Here is a 23,873-nt window from a genome sequence, read left to right as displayed (position 1 = left end):
TCAACTTTAGTTCCTCATGGCTGGAGTGAATCTAGGAGTTGGGAGGCTCTTTTCCAAGATCTCAGCATACACAGCCTGTGCAGATAAGCAGTAAGGCGTCAGTCTATTAAACTGTAGAAAGATGAGCTGGGAAAACGGACAAAAAACAGTGTCACAGGCTAAACCAGGCTTGTAGGATGGACCATGGCAGGAAGATAGGAGCTGGGGTTAAGAACTGATTTTGAGGAATGGCATGATATGAGAATAGAAGAGTGGAGAACAGCATTTTAAAGGTTTTTCATATCTTATGTCTCTGATTTTGCAATGTTAACCTTTGCTTAATGTTCATATGGAATTTGAAGTCCTCCAAGATAGTATAAATTAATAGACAAACTGATATATACACAGCATGGCTGGAGTACAACTGACCTTATGATGTCTAGACTTTGTTTAGCTCCAAGTGAGACTGGCTATTTCTGGAGTCGGATTCTCCTGCCCTGTCTTAAAGGTTATGTTAGGATGAGCTGGATGAGCTGAGTGTACATATTTCTGTACTTTGAGTAGAGACGATGACTAGTTCAGATTTAGACACTGAACTTGCAGAAGTCTGAAGCAAAGCGAGAAGAATCTCTTGTGAATTTTGCTTTCAAATCAATGTCCAACAGGCACCCAGCAGAATTTGTGTTCACACAACTGTGAGTAGTTTTTGATTCTGTATTTTGAAACATAGTACTATGGCCAACATATTCCATACAAACACACTCACACACAGATACACTGAAGCCACACTACCAAGTGTATTTTATTAGAATAAATTGACATTAACAATAGCTGTTTGGAGAGGGTTTATCTTATGCCAGACATGTTGTTTTAGTGCAGGATTAGCAACACTTGGAGGTGTCTATTCCTCCTAAAATGATTTTGTCTTACAAAGAAAGAAATAGGAGTCTTGCCGGGAGGTACAGGATTCCCCTAATCTTGGGAGCACTCACTTAATTCATCCATTACAATCTTTGAGCATGCAGAAAGTCAAAAAGGTGGAAAGCAGGTTAAAAGCAGCTTAGAGAATTGTTAATATTTATTGCCTACTTCACTGTACTGTGACGTCACTTCTGTGAAAAAAGATAAATGCTTCAAATCAGCAACTGATAGGAGAAAGGGAAGTAAAAAAGCTGGTGGAAGATGCTAAGAAAAGCTAAAGAAGTGAAGTCTGAGTCTTGCTTTGGAACATGAACTCTAGTGCTTTATACCACTGTGCTCTGTACATCCTGAGTCTGGCAGTGCTTGTAAGTAATTGCATTAAAAAAAAGCTTTTAATTAATTGTTTTTTAATAATTGTTCATTTTCTTCCTGGAGCAGATGGTCAGATAGAGCTTTACTTTTTGCTTGAGTCTTTTCTCTTTATTTGCTTTGGATTCCAGTTAAACAAGGGAAGATGTTATGAAAAGTGTGAACAGCGGCAGAAGGGACGCATTTTGTAGGATCTATATATCAATGCATTTCACTGTTTTCTTACCACACACTCACTAAGGAGAAACAATATAATTAGCAGAAGCCTTCTTTTTTTGTGTGTAGCCTTTAAAAGACAGTAACAAAGAAGAAGAAACTGGAGGAGCGCTGTTACATCAGAGCGGCTGAGTTCTGTCAGAGTTTTCTTAAATTTCAGATTATGCAGTCTTATGGGTTAAAATTTCCTCTGCCTTGTTGGTAGCATTAATGTTATTTAATATGTCAGCAGCTGAGATGCTACAAGTAAAAAATGAATCAAACCAGCAGGGATGCTTACGGGAAAATTAGAAGTATCCAAATGAGTTAAAAATCCTAGGGGTCTTGCTGATATTTTGCTTTGGACGATGATCAGTAAACCAACATTCAGGAGCTCATTGATATCAGGAAAGCTCTGTGAAAAGTGGGGGAAGGATATTTTCTTTGCTTTTGAGAGTAATTACATTTTCAGCATCTTCCTTTTGTCTTCTTTCATCTATATCCTTTTCTCTTCCCTTGGAATGTCTTCTCTGAAGAACATTTCATGATGGGAGACATAGCAGCTTGGTTTTTGTGGGTCAAGAGAAATACTGTGATATGACTGAAAAGACCTTTTACTGATGTGAAGCTTTTGTATCATCTATGTGACAAACTCCACTTCCCTGTAGCATAAGCAGATAAGTATGATTGCTCATAACTAGAATATCAGTGCTAATAGTTAATAATATCACTGAAGGTCTTGTAAGAACCTGTCCCATTTATCAAAGAGAAAAGGTATTTTCTTCTATAAACTTGGATTGGTTATAATAGGATTATGCACTGAACAAAACCAAGTTTATGTGTGAGGGTATAGTAAAAATCTCCTAGCATGTGTTGCATGTTTTATTATAATAGAAGATAGGCAAACAACTCTTATTTGAGCAGAAAATGGTGGAAAATCAGCCATCTGTTTTCATTGTTGTTGTAACTTGATAGTATGGTTTCCCTAGAAGAGCTGAACTCAACTTTTGGAGAGGTTTTAAATGCTGACTCTCAGCTTCCATAAACGGGGATTTTTTTGCTGTCATTGCTTGTATGGTGCCCACTGTAACGTGAAAAGAATTCCAATATTGAGCTGTTCCGATGTATATGAGAGAAAATGGGAAAAGCATCATTTAAGCAGCAAATTTTGCACGACGCTATGAAAACATTGACAATAAGGAAAAAAATAGAATTTTACTTTCTTATGTGTGCATTTCATGTCCCTCTTTAGAGCCTTATCTGTAAGAGGGTTTTACTTTGTTGGGTTTTTTTTATTATTATTATTTTTTTATTACTTTTATCACATTAACAAGACTTTCAACAGGGGACCTCTGATAGGGGTGAAGATTCTCTTGATTTTTGCTGGTTGTGCTAGCACACAGCTCCATTTAATACATTAACTGATGGATATAGCAACTGCAAATTCATATGCTATTCGGAACATGTCAGTGTTTATTTCATTTGTAGTTTAGCAGCTCAGCGTGGGGCTAAGCTGTTATTCGTTTATTTTGCCTTATGGTAGTGGAAGCATCACGAAGGTGTATCTGACTGCCACATGTCAAGGCCCTTAAAAGGTACCTAGTGTCCAGTGAGTTTGCTGTCCAGTGCGCTCTGCCTTAGTGAATCGTTATGGATGTTCAAGGAATACAAATCTGTTGATAAATCAGGGCCTACTAAGAGACCCTGTGTAGGCCCATCAGTAATGCCAAACAGTAACTATCACAGAATTAGTTAAAAGACTGATCCAAAATTGATATCTTTAGAATGGCAGGGGCTTTGGAAGTTGCATTCCAAAACTGCTGTCCATCTGTTCTTTTCTCCTTCTGCTTCCTCCTCTTCCAAGTTCTGCAGCATTTACCAAAATTCGTCAGTCACATCCCATTTTTTACTTGAAAGTTTTATGTGCAGATGCCGTGTGATTAGGAACCTTCTCCCTAAACAAACCTTATTGGGGTACTGGTTCCCTTCAGAAATAGAAACAAAAACTGGAAGTTTCTCAGGTTTGGCAGGGAATTCCAACTAGATTTGCTGCACTCCACATGACTATTTTAACCAACAGACTCTTAAAAATGTGAGCAATTCAACTGGTGACAGCACAGTTTTAAAAGGAGACACCTATGTTCTGCTCAGCTTTGTGAAATGGTATAGCTACACAGCAAGGTCTGCAGAACAGGCATGCCTGCAGATCTCACCTATTATATGTTAAGTGCCTCTCAGGGAAGAAGTTCTTTACATCTGTCCATCTTCATGGGTGTAAACAACCATGAAAAGTGATAGAACCTGTGTTTTCAGTTTCCTAATCACCAGAATTCAGAAAAAGAAACAAGTTCGGATTCCTATTTTGCCTCTTGTACACAACACAAAGGGTGTTGCCTGTGGTGGAAGAGCCCACATTCATCCACCATAATATTAAACATTTTGCTGAGGAGCCTAAAGTAAGACCTAGTTGTCTAGGGCTTTCCCTCTAGTCCATGGAGAGAGACCTCTCTCCTGAGGACAACTCAGTGCCTAGGTAATCTGACTGGCCCTCTGTTACGGCTATGCAATGAAGAGGCAATAGGCAATGACTACAAACCGAAATACAGAAAATTCCATTTACAGACAAAAACCCCACTCTTTACTGTGAGGATAGCCCAAAACTGGAAGAATCTGCCCAGAGAGGCTGTGGAGTCCCCATCCTTGTTGATACGCAAAACCCAACAGGATGCAGCCCTAAGGAACCTGCTGTGCTTGACCCTGTGTTGAGCAGGGAAGTTGTATTAGATGATCCCCAGAGTTTCCTGCCATTCTGTGATCTGCGAGCTACACAGGGAGTTTCTGATCCTAAGACAAGTGAATTAGCAAAGTGGCACACTAGAAGATTTTATGGAGTTTCATTTCTTTAGGGATCCTACAAACCAGAAACACTTATTATCAAGCTGAGCTATCAGGCAAAACAGCTCTGCTGTAACGATCTGCACACAAGCCTACATAATGGCAGCAGCTGTAGTTAGTAGGATTCATCTGACTCAGAGCTGAAGCCCAAATTTAGAAAGTAACCATGGATTTAATAGGCAGGGGATTCCTAGTAAACTGAGTCTCAACCATAGCTCGTTCCATCCAAAAGTAAATGTATAAAATAATTCAATTAATTTATGCACAAAAATGCTAGCCTTTCTCTGTTAGGCTCATGAAAGGAACCTAAGATGACTTGGTCAGATAACAATGTCTCTGTAGATGTAAACACAAAGGGAGAAGAATCACGTACACAGATATTTTTTCTTGTCTTAAAGAATGGCTCATACCTCTGTCCCATTATTTGATGCTTCCAGAAGTGGACAGAAGGAAAGGCAGTAGAAAATGAGATTAAACAAGTCTATAGATGTTTTCAGAGTAGTTGGGTACCTGTTTCTACACCTTATTTGGGAATAGTATTCGGAGCAGTTCTGAAAGTATAAGTGTCTCCTAGAGATAGTCAAATGCTCTAGGGGGTGGATATATCTAGAACAGAGCCTAGGAGTGGAATAAATCTTTTTAGTTTATTTTGAGATTCTGTCATAGCAGGTCTTGAACTCAGTGTTTATTCAAGCAGTGGTTAGCACTAACTTGAGTATAAACTGTGAGAGCATCTCTTAAGGTCAGGTCTTCTTGGTAACAATTTAAATACCTGGCACTTGATCAGCCTCACCTTTTTATTTGAGATGCATGTGGCAAAGTGTTCTCACAAGTCTGGAGACTTCAAAATAAAAAGAAAAAAAAAGGTTTCCTGGACTGGTGAATGAGCCAAACAAGCTTTGTTCTTGCCATGAACATTTCAGTGAGCAAAAACAGTTTTCACAGGCAAAATCTAGTCATTTTTTTGCCAGGAAAAATAATTTAGGACTGTGCAAATGGGTACATTTCCTGCCTACTGAGGTTTTTCTGGGCACAGTTCACCCAACCAAGAGAATGTTGTAAAATAGTTTTTCAATAAATGGGATGACTGTTTTTTCTACTGACTAATAAAACTACTTTTTGCAATAGCTGCCATACATGATGGTTAATGAGGTTTTCAGCAGATTACTTTGTCCAGGGTGAGTATAAGGGGTGAAGAATATATGTTGGCATGAGATGTCAAATGAGTAAAGATATTCAAAACAGATGCCAATTTTCTGTCATCCTGCCTACCATTGCATATCTTAGTGGACTTGAGGGTCTCCCTAGACCTGTCTTTAATGATCAGGGCTGACATCACTGAGGCATCCTACACATCAGATCTTCACCTCCTGGGGCTAAGGCAATGGCTGGTCTCTGATCCATCCATTATTCATAGTTACCCATCTCTCACATGCACCAAACTTCAGTCAGCCTTGAGTATGGGACCTCCTTTTCATTGCTGCCTTAAACTGATCCATGGCACTACTGCCTGTCAGTCTGGCAAGAAAACTACATCCTCCTAAAAGTGCAGCAAATGGGAAGCAGACCAACTCCCTGAAGCATATACATGCAGATATGTGCCATTTTCAACTGCCAGGGTCCAAACGCCAGAAGAGCAAAGGCTGTGCAATTAATCCGGTATCCTCCAGCAGTCTGGGAGCCTCAAATTGTTAGTCAATATGCAGTTCAAATGCTCTGCAGACCAACATGAGATATGGACATTAACACGGAGGGGAAACACCAGCTTATTGGAACTGATACGATCTGCCCTCTGAATGAACTGAAAGCCAGCTATTTATTTTCCAAATTCCCTGAATATTAATCTTCCCCGGGTGGAACAAAACTGAGCCATATGCCAGACACCTGTTCACCATGCAAGTCTCATCCTGAGTTTGTTTTCTGTTGTGTGTATCTGTGTCTTTATATCTATATTCACACATACAGAGCATGCTGGCACCAGTAGCCAGGGTACAGAGCTAAGACAAGAGTGCTTCTGATGACAACTGGCTTTCTGGGCCTGGGGACAATGGCTATGGTTGGACAAGGCACATATTGTTTTCTTCGTGACAAGTAGCCGTGTGTGCTTCTTCACAGTGGGTACACCCACAGCAGTCATGGTGTGTAACAGCCTCCTGCAGGCTTTGTCCTTTGGTGGCCGAGGTACTCTGGATCCCTTGTAATTCTCTTGTGGTGTCCACCTAAGCACAAGTCTACATAAGGACTAAGGCAATCAAAAGGTTCCTGCTCTTAAAACACTGGGTGCCAATTTTTTTCTCTGCATCAGCATACCAAACCAACAAACGCTCTGATGCAGTTTTTTTTTTTTCCAAAGAAAGGAGTTTTGCCTCCCACCTTGTGTAAAGAAAGGCAGATGGCAGAAGGGAGACAACAGATTAATATCTTTTGAAGTGAAAAGCTCTTTCAAAAGGCAATTTTACAGTAATTGTATGTGGTTTTAAAATGTTTCTTTGGAGGTTGGTAGAGGCATGTCTGTGTGGAGGAGAGGTGGGCTGTGCAGTAATACCTGCAGTGCTGGGCCCTTCACTGTCAAGAAAAGGATCCTGTCCAGGTGCACTCTGTCTCCCTGGGCCCAGATTTATCAAGATACAAATGAGTCCTGCACTCAAATCCAGGCCCTAGCAAAGATGTTTTTCCTTATGAACATAGCCAGAGAAATCTTATAAACTTTCCAGTATAGAGCTATCACTACCAACCTCCGACAGCTACTCTGCCTAAGGATTTGCTTTGATGTAAAGTCGCACAGCTCAACTGCCTTTGGCAGAGCTCAGGTGGGTTCTGAGCAAAGCATTGCAATTTCTGCAGAGACAGTGGCTCTCTTCGACTGCTAAACCTGAAGGTAGTGTTTTATGTCCTTAACACAGCTGTGTTGCAACAGTGGGTCTGGACTTAATGGCTCATAAGATCCTACCCAACCTCTTCTTACTAATTACATGAAACTCCTCTCCATGTAGATTGCTGGGAATGTCCACCCAGAATGTGATTTTATGACAGAGCTGAAGAAAAAGGAGGCTGAATGTCTGGAGGTCCCAGAAGAGCGTGGAAATGCAACACCACCAGGTATCCATGTTTGATGGATGAAAAAGTCTCTCCCATTTCCACAATACATTTTCATTTATTGCATTATGTCTGAAAACCCACCCCAGTCTAACACAGAGGGTCTAACTAAAGCAGATTAAATAGTCCTCTAGAGGTATTTATTTCTCACAATAGAATAAAAATTGTGGCTAAATTATTTTTATAAGGTAAGTAAAGGGTGGAGGATCAAAGTTTTGAAAGATTATTTAATTATTTTCTGTGTTGCTCAAATATAATTATGTTTAAAAATATATTTCACTTTCTGTCTGAGGTTGCAAGAGAACTTGGGACAAATTACTGTGCTGGCCAGAGGCAGATGCTGGAGAGACTCTTGCCTTACCATGCCCAAACATCCTCTTTCAATTCATGAAGGAGCCAGGTGATGTGCTATCATGGTTGTACTCCTATTGCTGCATTTCATGCCTGGCAAGAGCATTTCTAAAAATGGGGGGTGAAGATAGGACATTGTAAGTTCCTACTCTCTAGTTGGATCAGAGCATAGCTGCAAATATTTCAATAGGATCTGTGGGACCTTAGCAGTTCTTCTCATATTTTAAGCATTATCCGTAACTGGATATGATCCCATAGTCTATGATGAGGCCCAGAGCCAAAGAACACTGAAATCAATAGAGTGATTTCCATCGGTTTCCATCGGCTTTGGGATCAGCTCATTGTGTGAGTTTCCTACCGAGCTCGTATGAGGATTATCTAGATCAGAACTTAAGCATGGGTCTCTATGAGATTTATGCTCTGATTAGTGTGGGATGAAATGAAAGGCAGAGGAATGAATAATGTGACTGTTCTTTAAAACCAAGGTTGGAGATTCAAAGCAGAATTTTGTCATTGAAGTAGCATGTGTTGGGACAAACGCAAGACTGTGCAAACCAATGCCTTTATGAGTGCTTACTCCCTGGGTAAATATGGCTAGGAACAAACTGCAAGCCCATGAGGAGGAAATGGTTTTCCAGGAAAGACATAGATTTGCCAGTTCCACAAGAAAAAGAAACTACAGAGCCCAACCTCTGCCTCACCCAACACATGCTAGTTATAAATGAGGGATAAGGAAAATCCCTTTCATCTGTGCAGATTCATTTCCTGACCTGGGATTCTCTTACTTATCCTTCATCTTACTCAGAAATCTTTTTATGGAAATGTGCTATCCTCCTAGAACAAACTGCTTATTCCAGCCTCAGATCTGCAAAGAAAGAGTAAGCCCCAAGGAAGGTGGGAGTCAGAAGGAATTCATTAGAGGGGTGAGCCACTGAACAAGGCAGAAGTCTGATGGAGCTGTACTTCCCAGTCTTCTTCAATGTATTTCCTTGTCCTTCCCACTCCTTACTTTCCCTACCTTCCTTATTCCTTCCCACCTCTACCTCTGTCACCTAGGTTCTCTCACTTTTTCCCATTGTTTGCCTCCAGGTAAAGTGAAAAGTTTTGTATCTGACTACCTGAATGTACACATGCAAAATGTCCTCTCAACTCTGTCAGATGTTAATGAACAACTTCTCCTGGTATGGCCTTCATACCAGCAAGAGATCTTCTCCTGGTTTTTATTTTCTGTTATGTGGCTCTTCATTGGAAAAAAATATGTTTCTGTTTCAGCTGGGATAGTGAAAAGGAACTGCACAAAGAAAGGCTGGTCTGATACATTCCCTCCCTATGATATTGCTTGTCCAGTAGAAGATGAGATTCCGCTTGAAGAAGTAAGTTTAATTAAATAAATATATGAGTGGTGAGCTGACGTTATAGGATTCCTTTCTATTCCTGCAGATCACTGGGGAGGGAAACTCAGCTGAAGCTCAAATTTCTTACTAAGTATGGAATATGATTCAAATTTTACTCTAGTCACTTATTTTGGAGGATTACCAAGGATGTTTTATTATTCAGGTATAAGAGTGTAATAAAAATAAAGCCAGTGGCAAACTCCATGCAATCATAAACAATATGATATAACAGCTAGAGATATATTCCAAAGTGTTCATAAAATATGAATTAAGATATTTCAATAATATCTTTCAGCAAGGTGATTTTGTGGCATCACAATATCAGTACAGCAACTGTGCTGTTATAACACCACTATTCCAAACTCAGCAATATCTAAGGATGAGAAGGGTTTCTCATTTCTCATCCTGCCTAGCATAAAATATCTAATTCAAAAAGGAAAAAAAAAAAACCAAAACCTTTCAAAATCTACATCTCTGTAATGCAGATCAGAATTTGACATATTGCTTCAGCTAGATTTGCACAATTGGTGATATTTAGAGGTTACATGTACAGGGAAAACATGGTGCTTGAGCTCTAACAAGGATACAAACATATTGCATAGATGTGCTTTGCTTCCTGTAACTCCTCTTCCAGAGAAAAAAATAACTTCAAGTGACTAAAAATTAGTTGCCTAGTTTAACTCTAGATCTCTACCCTTCTTCTGTACAAGCTGCACTTTTGTCTTTATTTGTACAAGTCAGGTGAATGCTATCCTTTTCTGTACACTATGCAGACAACAAAAATAACATTTACACTGTATTTGATGAAATCCATTCAACTTGCTGGAGAGAATTTAGTTTATATCATCACAGGGAGATTTCTCTTGTCTTCCCACTACTTTTTGTACTGACTACTATCACACTGTTTAACTCAAAATTCCTTTCCAGCCTCTGAGCCGCAGGAACTGCTGCGCTCCATAAATAAACACCTACATTGAAATTCAACCCTTCTTCCTTTATGGCTTCCTTACATTTCTGATGTAAAAAAAAAAAAAAAGAAAAAAAAATAAATTAATCTATGGATTTTTTTAGTAGTAACCCACATTTTACCTCAAGGTAAACTCCTCAGTTGTAGGTTTAACCACTTAAGGATTTGATTATTTTCTGTGGTTTTCATCTCTGATTTGCAAGTGGAGGTTGCCAACTGAGGTCAGCATAGCACAGCTTTGGTACGTTCCAGACTTACTGGCTATCTTTGTAGCTCTGAGGGATTCCTCTGAGCTCTGCCTGGGATTGTGCATAGCCAGGTACACGGGTAATTGCAGTTCATCCACCAGCCAGAAAGTGCCACTATGTGTGGCTTCCACTTCATTTAACTTCAATTATTGTATAGGTTTAAGCTAATCACTACACAGTGGATCTATATTAGCGTGTTGCTCAGGATGAGGTGTGAGCTTTTCAAGGGAATCTCTTGGTTATCCCCACTTACTGCATTTACACTGAGGAGTGCTCTCAGAAAGGATGATCTGGCTTCCTGTGGTTGAAACTAACCCGGGAGACAAATGTAGGGTGCACCTGGTGTGCTCTGACCAATAATCAAAGTTCCCCCTTTGGGACTAGACTATGGCTGGTGAAAAATGCACACAACATGGAGACTTTATCACTTGCTACAACTACTTGAAAGGAGGTTGTAGCCAGGTTGGGGTCATTCTCTTCTCCCAAGCAACAAGTGATAGGACAAGAGGAAACAGCCTCAAGTTATACTGGGGGAGGGTTAGAGTGGATATTAGGAAAAATTTCTTCACTGAAAGTGTTGTCAAGCATTGGAACAGGCTGCCCAGGGAAGTGCTTGAGTCACCACCCCTAAAGGTGTTTAAAAGACGTGTAGATGTAGTGCTGAGGGACATGGTTTAGTGGTAATTTGGCAGTGCTACATTAAAGGCTGGACTTGATGATCTTAAAGGTCTTTTACAACCTAAACAATTCCATGATTCCATGGACACAGAGTCCTAAGGTCCTCAGTACCAAAGGTTTTGCTCTACTAAACTAGACCTATTGACCTGCACCAGTTGTTAGGGCAGGTGGAGCGATAGATCCTTTTTCTTGCTGACAGAAAGTGGTAAATTCTCATCATACAGTGAGTTGAATTGCCTTCTGAGGGTGCTTATTTCCCTTCATTGACTAGAAAAGAAATAGAATAAAAAGAAACAAGATTGTATTAATAATTAAATAGTATAATCTTGTGGCCATGCTCTCACACTGCTTGTTTTACTATAGACTCAGTTGCTCATACATAGGCAGCTAATTTTTAAGCACCTAAAATAAACGAAATAAATCCTACCCGATGTCAGCCTTATAATGTCTTAAGTTATACTTAAGGCTTAAAAGAAGCATCTGCCCTTCCTCACAGTCAACTGTAGCAATGCACTGCATAGCTGCGTAGATTTTAGGCTATAGAAACATTGAAGTGGGACCCAAGCAAGATACCATGTTAGATTGAAGGGAAAGATTCGCAGCCTAGAGCTTATTTGTTCTATTTCCTGATTTCACACGTGATAGTTGAAGTCAGCTTATCTCACTGAGAGATCACGTCAGATGGAGGTGCCATATAAATTGAAATGGATTTTGATTGACATTCTGATTAAGAATTGAGTTTGGCAGCAAGAAAAAAGAGGAAAAAAACAAACCCAGGAAGAAAAAAAACAACCCCACAATATAATAAAAATGGCAAGGAAGAATAGATGGCAAAATTGTTAGTAAGGAAGCAGAGCGAAGGAGAGTAGAGAAACATAAGGAAAGGCTGACAGAATTCTGTATTCATCATTCAGCCAACTGGCAGGTGCTGTGGAGAAAACATGGTATAAAATGCAGTGCTTAGAAAAATGCGTAAAAGTTTTTACAATGCTTTTGTGAAAGACTGGCTTGTTTTTTTATGGGTATATGAATGAGCTGGAAACCATCCTGATCAATACCTGTTTCTTTATCAAACTGGGCTGTATCCATGTAGCTATGGAATGGATCTTCACAAAAGAAAAGTAACGATTGATTTCAGTTGAATTTCACCGTGGGATTAAAAGGGGGAAAAAAAGGCAGTCAGGGATGGGAACAGATTGGAAGCACCAAACAAAGCAAAACTGCCAGAATCAGTAAAACAGCTGTCATTTGGCTGCAAGTTGTGTGACAAATAATTCTCTTCTTTTATAGCAATCCTACTTTTCTACTATAAAAATTATCTACACTATAGGATACAGTGTATCTATCACTTCACTCATTATTGCCGTGATAGTTCTTATTGCATTCAGGTATGTAAAGTTATTCTCTAACCTCGATCCTTTTAATAGTTCTCAGTATCTTAGTTACTCAGTATGTCTGTATAAGACAATATTAGAAATAACAAAGTAATATAGCTAGATATCTAGAATAATAAAATAAAAATGTCAGGTTATACTGGTGTAATAATATTAAATTAAGTGTAGAAAAGAAAAGTGAACAGATAAAGCCAGAAATAAGAAGTGGCAATTAAACCTTGACTGTCTTTGGCAAAAGTCACCAGCTCACTTTGACCCTAAATAACCAATAGATTTATTTGCTTGCTTTAACTGGAATGAAGATAATTTTTGAAAAACTATGTGTGTTTGCCTTGTATGAGCTCGGTAAATTTTATATTATAGAGAAGAATATAAGCAAAGAAATTGATTCTGAATCAATGTTCCTATGGCATTGTATAAATTAATATTGAAATATTTACATCTATAGACATCTTTTGAAAGTTAGGCTCTGAATTTGCCTATGTTTGGAAAAAATTATTTCCTACCAAACTATCCAGTTATTTGACGTTTTCATGTATAAATTAGGGTAGAGTAAAATTGATTGTTCATTTTCTCTTTTAATGTAGATTTGATGTTTTCTGCCTTGTAGGATTTAATCTTTGTTTATTTCTTGTATTTGTGCAGGACAAAAGAGAGTTTTAGTATTATGCTGTGAGAATCAGGTTTCTCTGGGGAAAGTTTCTTGACCTTTTGGTTCCTAGCTCATGCCTGGAAGTCAACAGATATGTTTATTGATATCCATTCTGACCTCAGGAGAACAAACCAGCCCAAACAAGGGGAAAGAAAGAAACAATGGACATAAAGAGATTTAGCAATAGGGAGGAAAAAGTTATAGTTAACAATGGGGTTGTCATTTGAGTTTGGTAATAAAATTCTGCACTCTCTAAGTGAGCTTTAAGATTAGGTGACCCTGAGATGGAATTCAGCTTATAATGGGTCTCTTTGCTAATTAGCGCAAGTCTTCAGCTCCAAATGAAAACATACAGTTGAAGCTGTATAACTCCTCCAAAAGTCTTAATTTAATAACAGTCCAAAAAAATCCATCTGAATTAACTGAATGTGAGAATTTAGAGTAGATTTGCCAGATTCTTTTAAAGCAATTATCTGCATTCAGTTAATTCATAATAGTAACTGTTAAATTAAGGAAGAATTCCTTAATTCTGGATAAAGCTGTCTGCGCAGAGATTTAACACAATTGCATTCACCAATGGCATTTTGGTGTATAGAAAATCTTGCCATGGAAATGGCAAATCATTAATGTGTTCATTGAGAAAACCACCTACTTAGTCCAGGACATCTCTGCATGCTTGTTCTTGGGAGTGGTTTAGCCACAGTCAGAATTGTATCAGTAAAGATCATTTTCAAATGCAGGTTTCTTCTGAATCCAAAATAATGCCAACCAAAAGCCTGTCTCAGGTGTACTAAACACAAGTTAAAACTGAGATTCCTGGAATTTGACAGAACAGAAACACCACCGGGGTACCACCTAACACAGGAGGAGATTAAGATGTAGTCTGTGGGTGAATTGCTTTACACAAGGAAAGTTTCTAGGTCTGCTTGCCTTCAGAGGGAGCCGAGTGAATGGAAGTGTTCTTTCTGTACATGCCTGGAAGTACCTGAGATGAAAGAAGGTCTTGTTGCATATTTGAATGGCTGCCAACACAAGTCAGTTCATTACCTCAGAAGCACATTTCTTCTTTTCTTCCAGGAGGCTTCACTGTCCCAGAAATTACATCCATGTACAGCTCTTTTTTACTTTTATATTAAAAGCTATTGCCATTTTCATTAAGGATGCAGTCCTTTTCCAAGAGGAAGACATTGATCATTGCAGCTTCTCTACAGTAAGCACATGAAAAGCAGGATACTGTGGTACTTGTTGTTTTTACATACCGTCTATGTCTGGTTTCACTTTTCATTGCTCTTACTACTTGTTTTTTTCCCATCTAACCTGGTAGTGAAAATTCTGTAATTCTTTTATCAGTACATTTTGCCTCCGTTAGTGTCCACCTCAGAATATCTACATTCTGAATGCATCAATTTGTGATCCTGTAGTACTCTAAATGAGATATAGACTTTGCCATAGATAAAAGTAGTATCATTACACTGTTACACTTCTATAATCTGAAGCCTAAAACTTCAGATCTCTGAGTATCTCATAACACAACATTTAAAAGATGTTTATTCTGCAAATGTCGGATTTCATGTTCGGACTGGAAGCTCTGAATTATAAACCACAAGACACACAAGGTACTAGACAATTAACTTAGCTTTGGTCCAGACACAAATATTGGGAACATGGCAATTGTTTTCAAACAGACGTTTATGGGATGATTCTTCTGCATTTCTTATGGCCACACAAAAATTTAAAACTGGGCTTAAGTAGGAAAGGGGAATATGATGGGTCCTTGAATGTACTTTTGTCCAGTAGCTATGAAGCGTTTGACTCTACTCATATAAGCTACACCGAAGGCAGTGCATTTGTGGGAGAAATCACATTTGTGAGACCAAGCTATATCTCTAGCATGCAGATATAATACAAAATACAGTGGAGATTCCAAGCTGTTATGATGGTTAAGGCATTTCTATTCAGAAAGCTGTATTATATTTGAAGCTTTCCCTTTAAGCATGCAAGTAATTGTGAGATCTTCTTTGTAGATCTCAACCAGAATTACAGATGCCTAATACCTCTGCAAATCAAACACATGTATGCACAAGTAATGACAAAACTATGACTATCCTGTTCCCTAGACTGAATGCAAGATTTCAGTTGTTTTCTGTCACTACTTCATGATGACAAACTTCATGTGGCTGCTAGTAGAGGCTCTTTACCTAAACTGTCTCCTACTCTCATCTCTTTCTCATGGAAGAAGATATTTTTGGTGGCTTGTTCTCTTTGGCTGGGGTAAGTAAGGCTTTTACATGAAATTAATAAAAGGTAAAATGTTACAAAAGGCTTTATCCATGCCAGTAAAAATGGAAATCTAGTCTGCCTAATTGAAGTGCCCAACTTGGGCATTGTTTTGATTTTATTTTTATATGCATACTAGTGAGGAGCAATCAAGTCTTTTAAAAACAGCATTGAAGTCCCTATGAAAGAAGTGGGAAATGAAGTGCATTTGGGAACCCGCAGAGAGAAAGCCAGTCCACTTAACCTTCTTCTCCCTATTGAAAACATTGATTCCTCTAAGGAGCTAGACCAATCACTTAAGTTAGATGTACTTTGCTTCAGTTCAAATATGAATATAGTTACATAGTCGTCTTCTGAGAATGGGTCTATCTGGAAGCATAGCAGGAATTTTTGTAGTCCTGATGTTGCTACACCCCATCTTTTGCACTGGGAAATTGTGTGAATACAGGAGCTTCATCCACTCAATAACAGTGCGGGCATGAGACGGCAACAACCCCACTCCTTTTTCTTGTAGTCTGCAATAAATCTAATTGTTCAGACCTTTGCAGTGACTTAGAAATCAGAAATTAAGTGGTTTCCCACATAAAGCTGCTGTGTAAAGGAAAAAGCAGAGAACACACTCCTGAGGGTATATAGGAGGTGAATGCACTTGCCCAAGGGAATTTCTGGTCGGTTCAAGAAGGCAATCCAAGCACATTGCCACCAAAAGTTGAGGTAGGCCTGACAACTAAGCAGACTTAATCACTTTTTGTGTTTTAGGGAGACTTCAAGTGCCTTTTTAGGAAGATGTAAGGTAGGCTGCATCACATTCCGTGTGTGTAAAGTGGTAGTATTACTATTATTTTAAGATTTGGTAAATTTTATTTCCCAATATTTTGTCATGCAAAAAGCACACTTACTAACTGAAACTGGGTTTTAGTGTGTTATCAGTATGCAAGTGCTGACTCCAGGTGAGATCACACATGCGAATTGTGTTCATGTTAGCAAGGGGTTGCGAGGTCAGTCTTCTGAGGTAGAACTGTATCATGTACAACGTGATATCTTTATATCTTCACAGTGATACATAATCACCAAAAAGTCAATGCTTTAACTTGTGTTATTCCATCATGGGTATTAGAAAATTTCCTTTTAGGTTTCTACCATGAATCTAAAGCTATTCCTGTTACACGAACAAGCCATAAAGGGTAATTCCAATTTTGAAAATGAGTGATCTGTGTCATCTCAGAAGAGTTTCAGTGGACAAGATTTGGATTAATTGATGAAATTAGACAATCACAGTTTTTGTTTAACTGTCTAACAGGTTTTCCAACGCTTTTCACCCTTATATGGATATTAGCGAAATTCTACTTTGAAGACACAGCGTAAGTCATTGTTTCCTACATTATTCTAGATTCCTGGGTTGTATATTTAAAATAATGATAGTGATGGAGGCTTATGTAATTTCAATTACATGGGAAAATTATATTAGTATGTTATACACCTTTCCCTACATCAATTAGTGGCTCTGGTGGAGTTCTGTATTTCCATTCCACTACCGACATAGCGAGTGGAGATTACAATCGCCATTAGAGTATAACATGGCAATGATATTGTAATTGTGCAGGGGATCCTTCCCAGGAACCTGAAATATTTATTTGTGCTGCAAGAAAAAAAAGAGATTCTAATCATATAACAAAGTAAGAAAACAAAATTCTAGGAGTTTCTGATACAAAATACCTTTTGATGTTTCTGAAGCCTGGAGTGCTCACTATTTTACACAGATAAAATGTTTAATTTCTTAAATAAGTGTCTTTGAAGAAAAAAAGCTGTATCTTTGTAGCTGTCATGGCATCATCTATTTAAGTCTTTTGTCAGAGTTGTTACATCCATGGCTGTGACTTAACACATTGAGATCACTATTTTTTTTTGAAAAGAGTAGGATAATCTGTAAAGAGTATGTCCTGTTCAGATCAAAGTTTAAATATTTGGATACTTGTGCTATACCTACATTTCCACAAAAATATCTTTCTTCATATTTTCACATTGCTAGGTGGTGTCTTGATTGTAGTGATTACATACTTGACTTTTCTAAACTTACCGTTATTTTCTTAGATGCTGGGATGTTAATCAGGGCTCTCCATACTGGTGGCTAATTAAAGGACCTATTATAATTTCTGTTGGGGTAGGTACTTCTAAGTTTGCCAACATTAATTAGAAGAAAAAGACTTTTAAATTAAAATCTGGTTACTGTTTGCTTAAATGTTGTTTGAAAGAAGGAAGAGGAATGGTAGAGCTTTTACTGTAAACCTGCCTATGTCCAATGCAAACTAAAAAGAGGCAGAGAATTGCCTGCCCTCCCCCCCCCCCCCCAAGTAAACATCCTTCAAAAAGATGAAAGATTTCACAGAATTGTCAGTTTGTTTGAAATTAATGGCAGGTGAGAGGCTAGGCCATCCTTACACTATTTGAAAACACAAGTTTTAGCCTAACAGTCCAGAATAATTAATAAATTTTAATACAAACTTTCAAAGGCAAGGGGTTTCTGTTCATAGGTCATAACAATGATAATAGCTCTTGAGCCTGACATTTATCGAATAAACTTATGCACTTTAAATGATTATTGTGTATGATTACTCCCACATGTCATTAAACCCAAGCGATGTTTGAAAAAGCAACTAATGGATGACCTTAAATCCCTCTATTAAAAGCTTAATTTAATTGGAGGGCGTATGCATACAAATAAGGCATAGATAGGCAAAGAGTGTGCATGAAAAATCTCAAGTTGAATTCTGGTCATAGTTCACCATGTTTCAATAAAATGTTACATTTCCTTCTACCTCCATCTGACATCCATGTTTGAAGTCAAGAGAATCAGGGAATTACGGTGATGATTTTTCTGCTTAATTTATCACCAGTGGGTAAAACAAGACTTGACTTTCTTGTAAAATGTGGACATTCTTAGTCAAAATTAAGAATTCAGCCTCACCTAATGAAGAGCTGGTGTTTATGGACACATACAAAACTCATGGGGAGAAATTCTTATTGTGGAAAACTGAGCAGCTTCACGGACTTTGGTAAAGCTGTGCCAAATTGCAGTTGAAGAAAACTCACTTGACAAGTTAGGATGTCAGATGAGTTCTACTAATAATGTCTAAAGATATTAGCCAGAATTTAATGCAGTAGCCACCTCAAAAGAGAATCAAAATTATATGAGCTGCAAAAAATAAAAAGAATCACATAAGCTATTGACAAAAATAGTGTATTTCTTTAAGAAGGAATGTAACCTACTGAGATGCTTGAATGATGCCAATAGGAATGACTTTAAATAATCTTTCACTGCTATCATTGAAACTGCACAAATTACATAATAACTGAAGTAGAACAACAGGTTTTCATTGCAAAGTTTTACACGCAAAAGTAACCTTTTCTTTCTCTCCCCCCAAATTGTTAACAGGTCAATTTTGTCCTATTTATCAATATCATCAGAATTTTGCTGAAAAAACTAGACCCAAGACAAATCAACTTCAATAACTCTTCTCAGTACAGGTAGCGTATGGCATAAAAAAAAAATCAATTATTTTAATACTAAAAGCTTGTATCATCTGCATATTATTTCCTCTATATTTGTTTACAAATAAATGTTGAATTTTCAAAGGCTCTGATGAGGCAAAACGTATTCTACTCCTTTGTGTTTTCCTGAACTGCAATCTCATTCAGAAAGACAGAATGTCAAAGTACCATAAGGAATGCCATGAAAATGGTATTGCCATGAACATGGTTCTGCCAATAAGGCAATAAGCAACAAAAAACTTTTTCCAGCTAATTTCTCATTATGCTTTCTGCCCAGCACTGTAGTCCCAAGAGATATGAACTTCATGTGTAGATATTTAGATCCTCTTTTTAACATCTGTTCATTACTGTTGCATATTACATGCATTAGTCTTTACTCAGGGAAATAATATTATCTTACCTCTTCTCATGTCCTTTGCTAGACGTCTATCAAGGTCAACTCTGCTTCTAATTCCATTATTTGGAACCCATTATATCGTCTTCAACTTTCTTCCGGAATATACCACCTTGGGGGTTCGGCTTTACTTAGAGCTCTGTATTGGATCTTTTCAGGTAAAACGACTGCAGAGGCTTCAATTCCTTCCTAGCAGATTTTCTAATTTAATCTAGTGTCCGCGTGACAACTAGTATTGCACAAAAAATCATTGGAGCCTGAAGCTAATATCTCCCCACAGAGTTCATGGTTCTTTGCTGAGTTATGGTATCTGAAGGTGTGACCTGCAGCCTATCTGGTTATAGACAATATTTGTAGATTTTGTAAATACAAGGCAAATTCTTTCAGATGCATGTGTAAATTGGATGGTGGGTCAAAGTCACACATGGAAAACCTGCTTTGCTACCAGTGGTAATCCATTTACTTTTCCTGATGAGACCAAGCTGCTCTGGGCTGATGTTAAATTATCCAGGGGCAATCAAAGCTGTAGGTCCAGCCCCCTTTCAAATTCTTTGGCAAAGAATAAATTGATAGGGAAGCATATAAACACAGAATAGTGACTAATGCACATATCAGCCCCATACAGACCACTGCCCTGAGGAATGCTACTTGCTTTTCCCTCCTGGGTAGGCAAAATGTTTGGTGTACTTAGGATGTCCCCAACAGCTCTGAACTGACACATAGGGTATGGACAGCTTAAGGAGCTTGGTGCCAACTATAACAGCTGCTGGGGCTTCTCTGTTGTACCATCCAGGTGGTTTTACTACTTGAGTTATGAGCAAGGCAGCACCCAGCTGCCCTTTGCTTTCCTCCCTTTCCCTGTGACACATCACAGGGTCTACAAGAAGCAGTGGTAGGCAATCCTGCCACACCTCAGAAGGGAGCACACCTCCCTCTGAATGGTTTCATGGCACCGTTCATCTGTGAACACCACCAAATATCCAGTAGTTGGTCTGGTTTAGTCGTCTTGAGGATTTAATCCATTGTGTCAATTGTCTGATGCACCTGCACACCTTAATCCTGACCCTCCATACCTGGCTTTCATTGAGTTAATTAACAATGTAAGCAATAAATTAACTGAATAAAAGGATGAGGTGTTTAGGTGGTGTCTGATCACATAGGACCATTGACCTCCTAGGATTTTCCCGGGTTTATCTCAGCTCAGAATCCTAACAAAAGTATTCAATAGGCCAGAATTTCATCTTATCTGATAAACTCCAAAGACACAAAGTTGACTAGAAAGCTGTTTGAGCTCCATACATGGATCTCCTTATGCAGTTTATGTTTCCTTACTGATTTACACTGTGTAAAGCATTAGTTCACAGTGTGTTCGGCTGTAGAATAAACTGTATTCTTATAAGCATAATGTGGGTGAACTTCAATTTCCATAACATCTGTTCTTGTGAATTCATTCCACGTTACCGACTTTGGTGAAATGCCACTAACTAGTTGATTATCTGACTGATCAACTTTATTGGAGGTACATAAAGAATTTTCCAATTTGTAAAAATCCTCCAACCTATAGTGATACTCATTAACTCACATACACAGTACCATCATGAAGTCGGATAGTGCAAGTGGCTTTTTCCAAACTGTGCTGATGCTCAACACTTTTTTTTTTTTTTGGCCTTTTTCAGGGGTTTATTGTAGCAGTTCTCTATTGTTTCTTGAACCAAGAGGTAAGGAAACTATATCCTTTAAAATATTGCTTTCACTTGCAGATATATAGAGCTAATAATCAGTTTCATACAAGCAGATAACAAAATCTTTTAGTTTCTTAGGATTGTACTTTAACATGGGAATCAATGCAGTTGAATTTCATTTCAATTATCTTCATGGGAATGAAGCCATCTAGTGGACAAATGAACTTTTACTACTTTGCTATTCCATCACACATTTTTTATCCTTTCTGAATAATTTTGTATTATAGCAGGGCTTGGAAAACCCATGCTAGTTCCAGACCTGAAAGTACAAGCTGCTGCAGTGATGCAGAGATATCTCCATTTACTAAAGGTCGATGATTAAATTGGAAAGAAATTAAATTTATGCTGATTGTCCAATATGGGAATATTATTCTTTAATATTTTTAATTTGCTCATGAAGCTTCCCAGTATTTCTTCATGTTGATAAATTTGTTTTTCCATTTAGGATATATAAGTCAGAATTTTACTGTTGATGGGACATGAATCATTCCATTTAGCTTAGTATCCAGATCTATTTATATAGTCTAGATGTGATAAGTTTACATTTTAAATGAATTATAGAGGCAACATAACAGTTTACCCTCCATATTTTAGAATGGGTTGAAACCCTGAAATTTCACCCTTCTTTCTGAGTACAGGGTAGCTGAGATGGCTATTTTATAGTATGACTGGGATTTGGTTTAAGACTATGTTAACAATCTACTGTTTTTTACCTGAAGCTCCTAAAAAAGAAAAGCACTTCAGTCTAGAAATTTCCTTCCTATTAAACTAATGGGAAGGCACATTTCTAATAAGAATCAGATGTGAAAGCAGGCTTTAATGGCCAGTCTGGACTCACTGTATGTTTCTGTGAACATGCCAATGCATGGCATACATAGCTGTCAACAACAGAGGGCAAACTTCTCATGATTGCTGATAGCTTTCCCCTCACCATCTTAAATAGCAAAGTAATATTATTTCTCATCTACAAATTGGTGAATGTTGATTAAGAAATTTGCTGCAAATTATACCGCTCTAGAAATGGGTGGAAACAAGACAACATCACTTAGCAACTGAGGAAGAGCAAGCAATGTGTTTCTGTAGGCAATGTTGGTGAGATGATTACTGGAATAAATCTTCAAACGGATATTTAAAAAAAAACAACAAAGGGAAGATATAAAAAAAGCTGAAAAAATATTCTAGTGATGGACAAAATGTTTTACAGTGTTAGAGTTAGAGACCTCAAGCTCTTTTATTTCTAGGAAGATTGAGGTGACTTGACTATGCATAAAGGTATCGAAGTTTAACTACTTCGATGGGAGAAAGTTACTTAGTGCTGATAGACTTCTCAGTTCAGCAGAGGAATGTGGATTGAGGACCACCAGGTAGAAATTGAAACTGAGTAAGTTAAAAATGGAAGTGGTACTTTTTTTCATTTATTTAGGTGTGTGACAGCTCTAATAATATACTTTGATGATTGGGCCCATAGTCATTAAGTAGGAACACAGAACTGGGAGGACTCATAAAGTATGTCCTTACTTCTTGAAAGGAAGAGTGGGGTTCATTTACTTTTTTCAACATGGGAGGCCAAGTCTGAGATATTTTCATCCGTGCAGATGGATGAGGGTGCTGAGACAAGATAGATGAAAAGTTCTCCGAAGGATCCTACTTTTCTCTATCAGCTAGAAAGGGAGCCCAGAGGAACTAATTTGGACTGAGAAGTCTAAATTTTACCCTTCTCTAGCCACCATTTCTGTCTTTCCTCTTTCCCAATGGTCTTCTCCCCAGCAACATTTGACCACAAAACAGCGTTCTCCTTTCCTTTTGAGGTACAAACGGAAATTGGCCGGAGGTGGCACGGTAAGAGATATGGACTTATGCCAGTGTGGAGGAGGACAAGATGGACCGTGCCATCTAGTTCTGGAGTAAAAATGACCATATCTGTGTGCTAAAGATGGCTTCAGGATCTGGGGTAATCACATATAAAAGCCTGATTAGGAAAAAAAAAACAAACAACAAACAAACCAAAAAACTCACCAAATGTAATGATTGCAGTTTATACTGAGCAAATTGGATGATGATCCCCTTCTACAGCAGTTCTGACCACTGAACGTCTCTTGCAGGGCAAATATTGCAGTGACATATTAAACACTGACTGGTTTACATCTCATTGATGTATTTTGCATCACAGCCAACACAAAACCCACCTCTTCTGGGTTCACTTCCTGTGCATTTTCACTGATAAACCATAGAGCATAACGTGTCTAGAGAGCGGACACCAGTAGTACCCTTCAGTGACACCATAGATGACCAGCTCTGGAAAATGGTATTCCATCCTTACACAATGGGAAATGGAGTCTATCCAGCTAGTTCAAGCTTTGTTCCTTGTTTTGATTCAGTAGACATGCAAATAAGAAGCCGAATACAATAACTAGAAAGTCTTATATTGTCTTTTGATATTGTGTCTTTAGAAGCAAAAAGATTCAAATTTCACAATAAAATTCAATACACTCAGGTTCTGGTATTTCAGTAGCTACAAGTTAGAACATTTCTGATAGCCAAATATCAGAAGATGGAAATGTTGTGAAGGACAATGCTCCATAAGATAGTTATTAAGGAATAACTGCTCTTTGCAAGTAAATTAAAAAGAAAAGCAAACTTTTGCACAGAAAGAAAATGAGCCCCACAGGAGATGGACAATAAGACTGCTAGGAATACTGCTAAGTATTTTCTTATGTGTGACTGTTGTTATTCTCCAGTGTTGTAAAACATTCAGAAGCTTGAAAATAAAGT

The 23,873-nt window shown here is 38.2% G+C and overlaps 1 protein-coding gene across 1 annotated transcript; it reads left to right on the top strand.

Moving 5' to 3' along the window:
- The first annotated feature begins 1,208 nt into the window (after positions 1-1,208).
- Positions 1,209-23,362, top strand: GHRHR (growth hormone releasing hormone receptor). Its single transcript, XM_074573408.1, has 13 exons — positions 1,209-1,265; positions 7,353-7,458; positions 7,748-7,855; positions 9,079-9,179; positions 12,384-12,481; positions 14,217-14,349; positions 15,257-15,410; positions 16,717-16,777; positions 17,508-17,577; positions 18,850-18,941; positions 19,388-19,517; positions 21,036-21,077; positions 22,910-23,362. The coding sequence occupies exons 1-13, from the start codon at positions 1,209-1,211 to the stop codon at positions 23,030-23,032; spliced, it is 1,275 nt and encodes a 424-aa protein (XP_074429509.1). The 3' UTR covers positions 23,033-23,362.
- Positions 23,363-23,873: the final 511 nt, after the last annotated feature.

Source organism: Larus michahellis, chromosome 2, assembly GCF_964199755.1.
Source record: "Larus michahellis chromosome 2, bLarMic1.1, whole genome shotgun sequence".
Taxonomy (NCBI): Eukaryota; Metazoa; Chordata; class Aves; order Charadriiformes; family Laridae; genus Larus; species Larus michahellis.
The sequence above is the reverse complement of the archived record's forward strand: the minus strand, read 5'-3'. Positions and strand labels throughout refer to the sequence as shown.